The sequence below is a fragment of the Eptatretus burgeri genome, chromosome 14 (genome assembly GCF_056783735.1).
Source record: "Eptatretus burgeri isolate ZD-2024b chromosome 14, Ebu_testis_v1, whole genome shotgun sequence".
In the NCBI taxonomy this organism is placed as follows: domain Eukaryota; kingdom Metazoa; phylum Chordata; class Myxini; order Myxiniformes; family Myxinidae; genus Eptatretus; species Eptatretus burgeri.
Genome location: NC_140974.1, coordinates 70121443 through 70128942, shown reverse-complemented (window position 1 = coordinate 70128942; position 7500 = coordinate 70121443). Strand labels below are relative to the sequence as shown.

General features: G+C 40.2%; 1 protein-coding gene across 4 annotated transcripts in view; it reads right to left on the bottom strand.

Annotated features, from left to right (window-relative positions):
• Positions 1-7500, bottom strand: part of LOC147013560 (myomesin-1-like) — a 252103-nt gene that overhangs the window by 218302 nt on the left and 26301 nt on the right. For all 4 annotated transcript variants that reach the window (XM_085855453.1, XM_085855456.1, XM_085855454.1 and 1 more), the window contains exon 3: positions 7453-7500. This exon is cut by the window's right edge and continues 34 nt beyond it. In XM_085855453.1, the coding sequence (XP_085711579.1) occupies positions 7453-7500 (48 nt within the window). The remainder of the gene's footprint in view (positions 1-7452) is intronic.

Sequence of the window (7500 nt, the reverse complement as noted above, 5' to 3'; positions counted from 1 at the left end):
ATCCCACCTGTTCACCAAGATTGGTCCGAATCAGTCCATAACTTTTTGAGATACCTACTCACAGACAGACAAACAGATGTGTGTGTTCATTTAGTCACGTGTGCTACCCCGTGATACGGTACACGGTTCACTCTGCATACACTGTCACTCTGCTAAACACAACAAAAAATACACCCTATTCTCCTTTGTAGCTCCTTTGTAACTAGATTTCAATCAGATGAAAATCGAGGATTTCAGAAATTTGGCTTATGTTGACCTCAAAAATAATTGGTGGTTGAATCCAGTGAGGTGATATGAAAATCCTGTCCAAATTTCAAGTGAATCGAATGAAAATTGACAATTAAAAAATTCGGCTGATGTTGACGTCAAAAATAATTGGTGGTTGAATTCAGTGATTTGATATACAAGACCTCATTCTTGAGGTCTTGGTGTTTTGTCATTTTCTTGATTTCTGCATTGTTTAGTCCAAAATCATTGCTATTAATACTTCAATCAGCAATGCCTTCTTCTCTCTTATTTTTTTGTACCCAAGTATGATATCTGGTCGCAATGTTTTGTTTTCGATGTTCACGCTCGATGGGATCATTAGGTCATACGTGAGCTGAAGGTACTTCCAGGTTTTCAGTCCATGCTTTTTGTTAATGTTCCCACAAATTTTCTGGAACTGGGATATCAAAGTTGTTGCAGATGTACCAGCAGATTACTTTACAAACTCTGTTGTGTCGTTGTGTGTACAGCTGTTCTGACATGAGATTTAAAAATTTTTATTTGTGTGCGGTCAATAAGCATAACATATCACTCTCTTTGCTCACGCCACCTCCAGCACTCACCTATCTTTTTCCCTCCTTCCCCCCCCCCACTCTGTCTGTCCCCTCCTCACTCCCCCCTCCGAATAAAATGCAGCACTCTCCTCCCACACCTCTGTCACTCTCTCGCAGTCTCCCTTAGTCTCTCTCTTTCGCTGTCTCTCTCTGTCTCTCTCGTCCCTTCCTCCCGCAGTGTATAGCAACGTTTCGTGAGGCATTGCTCTTTCCACCTCCACCCGCTACCTTGCTCTTCTCCCATTCCTAGCTTCCCCTTCTTCACCCACTCCTTGCTTCCCCTCCCTCCTCTCCCCTCTCGCTCTTCCCTCCATCCTCTCTCTCTCTCCCTTTCTCCACCTCCCTCCCATTCACACCACCCTCAGAGAAGCGACGGGTTGTATGTGCTAGTGTGTACGCATATATATATATATATATATATATATATATATATATATATATATATATATATATATATATATATATATATATATATATATATATATATATATATATATATATATATATATATATATATATATATTCTTCTTCTTCTTTCGGCAAGCTCCCGTTAGGGGTCGCCATAGCGGATCAACCGTCTAATTAGTTTTGTTGTCCGCATAATGATTTGGCAGAGGTTTTTATGCCGGATGCCCTTCCTGACGCAACCCTGGTAGCCTCTTACGACACACAGGGATATGGTACAACTATTCTAACCGGGGCATACACCGGGCCCAGTACAACTGGTACTCATTTTGCCGACCTCGGAAGGATGGCAGGCTGAGTCAACCCCCTGGTGTTTTTGACTTGGTATATATATATATATATATATATATATATATATATATATATATATATATATATATATATATATATATATGTATACATATACATATATACATATACATATATATATATATATATGTATACATATACATATATACATATACATATATATATATATATATATATATATATATATATATATATATATACATACATACTATCCCTGTGTCGTAAGAGGTGACCAGGGTTGCGTCAGGAAGGGCATCCGGCGTAAAACATGTGCCAAATCACGATGCGGATCATACGGATGATCCGCTGTGGCGACCCCTAACGGGAGCAGCCGAAAGAAGAAGAAGAAGATATAAATACATACATACACACACATATGTATATACATATATATATATATATATATATATACACATATACATACATACATATATATATATATATATATATATATATATATATATATATATATATATATATATATATATATATATATATATATACAGTGGGGAGAACAAGTATTTGATACACTGCCGATTTTGCAGGTTTTCCCACTTACAAAGCACATTGAGGTCTGTAATTTTTATCATAGGTACACTTCAACTGTGAAAGACGGAATCTAAAACAAAAATCCTGAAAATCACATTGTATGATTTTTAAATAATTAATTTGCATTTTATTGCATGAAATAAGTATTTGATCACCGACCAACCAGTAAGAATTCCGGCTCTCACAGACCTGTTAGTTTTGTCTTTAAGAAGCCTTCCCATTCTCCACTCATTACCTGTATTAACTGCACCTGTTTGAACTCGTTATCTGCATAAAAGACAGCTGTCCACACTCAATCAATCAGACTCCAACCTCTCCACAATGGGCAAGACCAGAGAGCTGTCTAAGGACATCAGGGACAAAATTGTAGACTTGCACAAGGCTGGGATGGGCTACAGGACAATTGGCAAGCACATTGGTGAGAAGGCAACAAATGTTGGCGCAATTATTAGAAAATGGAAGAAGTTCAAGATAACAGTCACTCTCTCTCGGTCTGGGGCTCCATGCAAGATCTCACCTCGTGGAGCCTCAATGATCATGAGAAAAGTGAGCGATCAGCCCAGAACTACACGGCAGGACCTGGTCAATGACCTGAAGAGAGCTGTGACCACAGTATCAAAGAAAACCATAAGTAACACACTACGCCATCACGGATTAAAATCCTGCAGCGCACGCAAGGTCCCTCTGCTCAAGCCAGCACATGTCCAGGCCCATCTGAGGTTTTCCAATGACCATCTGGATGTTCCAGAGGAGGAATGGGAGAAGGTCATGTGGTCTGATGAGACCAAAATAGAGCTTTTTGGTTTAAACTCCACTCGCTGTGTTTGGAGGAAGAAGTAGGATGAGTACAACCCCAAGAACACCATCCCAACCGTGAAGCATGGAGGTGGAAACATCATTCTTTGGGGATGCTTTTCTGCAAAGGGGACAGGACCACTGCACCGTATTGAGGGGAGGATGGATGGGGCCATCTATCGCGAGATCTTGGCCAACAACCTCCTTCCATCAACAAGAGCATTGAAGATGGGGTGTGGCTGGGTCTTCCAGCATGACAACGAACCGAAACACACAGCCAGGGCAACTAAGGTGTGGTTCCGTAAGAAGCATCTCAAGGTCCTGGAGTGGCTTCGCCAGTCTCCAGACCTAAACCCAGTAGAAAATCTTTGGAGGGAGCTGAAAATCTTTGTTGCCCAGCAACAGCCCCGAAACCTGAAGGATCTGGAGAAGATCTGTATGATGAGTGGGCCAAAATCCCTGCTGCAGTCTGTGCAAACCTGGTTAAGAACTACAGGAAACGTCTGATCTCTGTAATTGCAAACAAAGGTTTCTGTACCAAATATTAAGTTCTGTTTTTCTGATGTATCCAATACTTATTTCATGCAATAAAATGCAAATTAATTATTTAAAAATCATACAAAGTGATTTTCAGGATTTTTGTTTTCGATTCCGTCTTTCACAGTTGAAGTTTACCTATGATAAAAATTACAGACCTCTACGTGCTTTGTAAGTGGGAAAACCTGCAAAATCGACAGTGTATCAAATACTTGTTCTCCCCACTGTATGTATATATATATATATATATATATATATATATATATATATATATATATATATATATATATATATATATATATACACAGATACACACACACACACACACAAACACACACAAACACACACACACACACACACACACACACACACACACACACACACACACACACACACACACACATACAGTGGGGAGAAGAAGTATTTGATACACTGCTGATTTTGCAGGTTTTCCCACTTACAAAGCACGTAGAGGTCTGTAATTTTTATCATAGGTAAACTTCAACTGTGAAAGACGGAATCGAAAACAAAAATCCTGAAAATCACTTTGTATGATTTTTAAATAATTAATTTGCATTTTATTGCATGAAATAATTATTTGATCACCTACCAACCAGTAAGAATTCCGGCTCTCACAGACCTGTTAGTTTTGTCTTTAAGAAGCCCTCCCATTCTCCACTCATTACCTGTATTAACTGCACCTGTTTGAACTCGTTATCTGCATAAAAGACAGCTGTCCACACTCAATCAGACTCCAACCTCTCCACAATGGGCAAGACCAGAGAGCTGTCTAAGGACATCAGGGACAAAATTGTGGACTTGCACAAGGCTGGGATGGGCGACAGGACAATAGGCAAGCAGCTTGGTGGGAAGGCAACAACTGTTGGCGCAATTATTAGAAGATGCAAGAAGTTCAAGAAAACAGTCAATCTCGCTCGGTCTGGGACTCCATGCAAGATCGCACCTCATGGAGCCTCAATGATCATGACAAAGGTAAGGGATCAGCCCAGAACTACACGGCAGGACCTGATCAATGACCTGAAGAGACCTGGGACCACAGTATCAAAGAAAACCATAAGTAACACACTACGCCATCATGGATTAAAATCCTGCAGCGCACGTAAGGTCCCTCTGCTCAAGCCAGCGCATGTCCAGGCCCGTCTGAAGTTTGCCAATGACCATCTGGATGATCCAGAGGAGGAATGGGAGAAGGTCATGTGGTCTGATGAGAGCAAAACAGAGCTTTTTGGTTTAAACTCCACCCGCCGTGTTTGGAGGAAGAAGAAGGATGAGTACAACCCCAAGAACACCATCCCAACCGTGAAACATGGAGGTGGAAACATCATTCTTTGGGGATGCTTTTCTCCAAAGGGGACAGGACGACTGCACCGTATTGAGGGGAGGATGGATGGGGCCATATATCGCGAGATCTTGGCCAACAACCTCCTTCCCTCAACAAGAGCATTAAAGATGGGGGCGTGGCTGGGTCTTCCAGTATGACAACGACCCGAAACACACAGCCAGGGCAACTAAGGAGTGGCTCCGTAAGAAGTATCTCAAGGTCCTGGAGTGGCCTAGCAAGTCTCCAGACCTGAACCCAATAGAAAATCTTTGGAGGGAGCTGAAAGTCTGTATTGCCCAGCGACAGCCCCGAAACCTGAAGGATCTGGAGAAGATCTGTATGGAGGAGTGGGCCAAAATCCCTGCTGCAGTCTGTGCAAACCTGGTTAAGAACTACAGGAAACGTCTGATCTCTGTAATTGCAAACAAAGGTTTCTGTACCAAATATTAAGTTCTGTTTTTCTGATGTATCAAATACTTATTTCATGCAATAAAATGCAAATTAATTATTTTAAAATCATACAATGTGATTTTCAGGATTTTTGTTTTAGATTCCATCTTTCACAGTTGAAGTGTACCTATGATAAAAATTACAGACCTCTACGTGCTTTGTAAGTGGGAAAACCTGAAAAATCGGCAGTGTATCAAATACTTGTTCTCCCCACTGTGTATATATATATATATATATATATATATATATATATATATATGTGTGTGTGTGTGTGTGTGTGTGTGTGTGTGTGTGTGTGTGTGTGTGTACACACATATATATATATATATATATATATATATATATATATATATATATATATATATATATATATATATATATATATATATATATATATATATATATATATACACACACATATACATATATCTTCTTCTTCCGGCTGCTCCCGTTAGGGGTCGCCACAGCGGATCATCCGTATGATCCGCATAGTGATTTGGCTTAGTTTTTACGCCGGATGCCCTTCCTGACGCAACCCTGGTAGCCTCTTACGACACAGGGATGTGGTACACCTATTCTAACCGGGGCATACACCGGGTCCAGTACACTGGTACTCACTTCGCCGACCTCGGAAGGATCTTGAGGTCTCATATATTTATATTTATATATATATATGTATATATATATATATATATATATATATATATATATATATATATATATATATATATATATATATATATATATATATATATATACTTACATATATACATAGCCTGGTGTTGGTGTAGTGGTTAGGGTAGCGGCTTGGGATCCAAAAGGTCCTGAGTTCAAACCCCGTTGGCCGCTTGAATTAATACACACCAGGAGGTTGACTCAGCCTGTCATCCTTCTGAGGTCGGCGAAATGAGTACCAGTGTACTGGGCCCGGTGTATGCCCCAGTTAAAATAGGTGTACCATATCCCTGTGTCGTAAGAGGCGACCAGGGTTGCGTCAGGAAGGGCATCCGGCGTAAAACATGTGCCAAATCACGATGCGCATCATACGGATGATCCGCTGTGGCGACCCCTAACGGGAGCAGCCGAAAGAAGAAGATATACATATATACATGTATATGTATATGTATATATATATATATATATATATATATATATATATATATATATATATATATATGTATCTTATATTACCTTCATGAAAGGCTTATCCTTGATCAGCCCAACTTCACCGTGCAGGGGTCTTAGCCACCATTTTGATTCGCCCTATTCGAACATGCCTTGCCTTGGAAACACTATCTACTCTCACAGACTCATTAAAGTATATAAATGAAATATTTTTGAGTTGAGAATTGGATCTTGTAGACCAGATAAGTGTCAAAATCTGGATTGAAATCTGTAAATTTAAAGAAAACACCGATTTTCTCACTGTTGGATCGTTGGCCCACTAAACAGGGGATGTGAGCTTGTTATGGACCATTTGCCTGTGTCAGTTGGAGAGATGAGTGTTTCCTGAAAATATTGAGGTCGGTACTGTGTTTGTATCGTCTATGGTTTCTACGTAACCGCACGGCTGAAATGGTGCTTAAGATGTGCCCCGTCATGCTAAACACCACACGGAGGCGTCCAGAGATGCTTTCTTTTTGCAAATGAACGCTTTCTTTTTAAGCAGTGTAAACTGCTGCTAAGCTCATTTCTGCAATTTAAATTTGAAATTCGGCTCTGGTTAAAAGATTTTAGAACTTATCACATTTTAGACGTCATCAATAAAGGCACAACCAACGCCGGTAGACGCCCAGAGAGTTGTGAGGTGTGAGAGGGTTTGGGAGGAGGTAAGCATGAGGGGAGGGCAGCATGATAGAATCTTGCTTTATTTTAATTCCAACTAAAATGTGCTTTTCTTACTGCCTCGGAGTTCGAGAACCTGTGTTTTATATTATTTTAAATGTTGAAAAAGCAATGTACCACACACCACCTAACAGATACGTAAATAACATGAAGAGTGTGGCAAAAACATCCAGACTGAAATTAAACGTGGTGTAAATCGCTGGAGAGTTGTGAATAAAATTGATGTAATCTGAAGTCAAGGTCCTGAAATTAAACGTGGTGTGAATTGGATTCATCTGAACCCTCCATCTGAAGTCAAGGTCCTGCTGACCCGACATCTAAGGTAAAGGTCATGCTTACCCTCCATCTTAGCGCATTGAGATCTGTGCCCCTTCGCTTGGACACCTC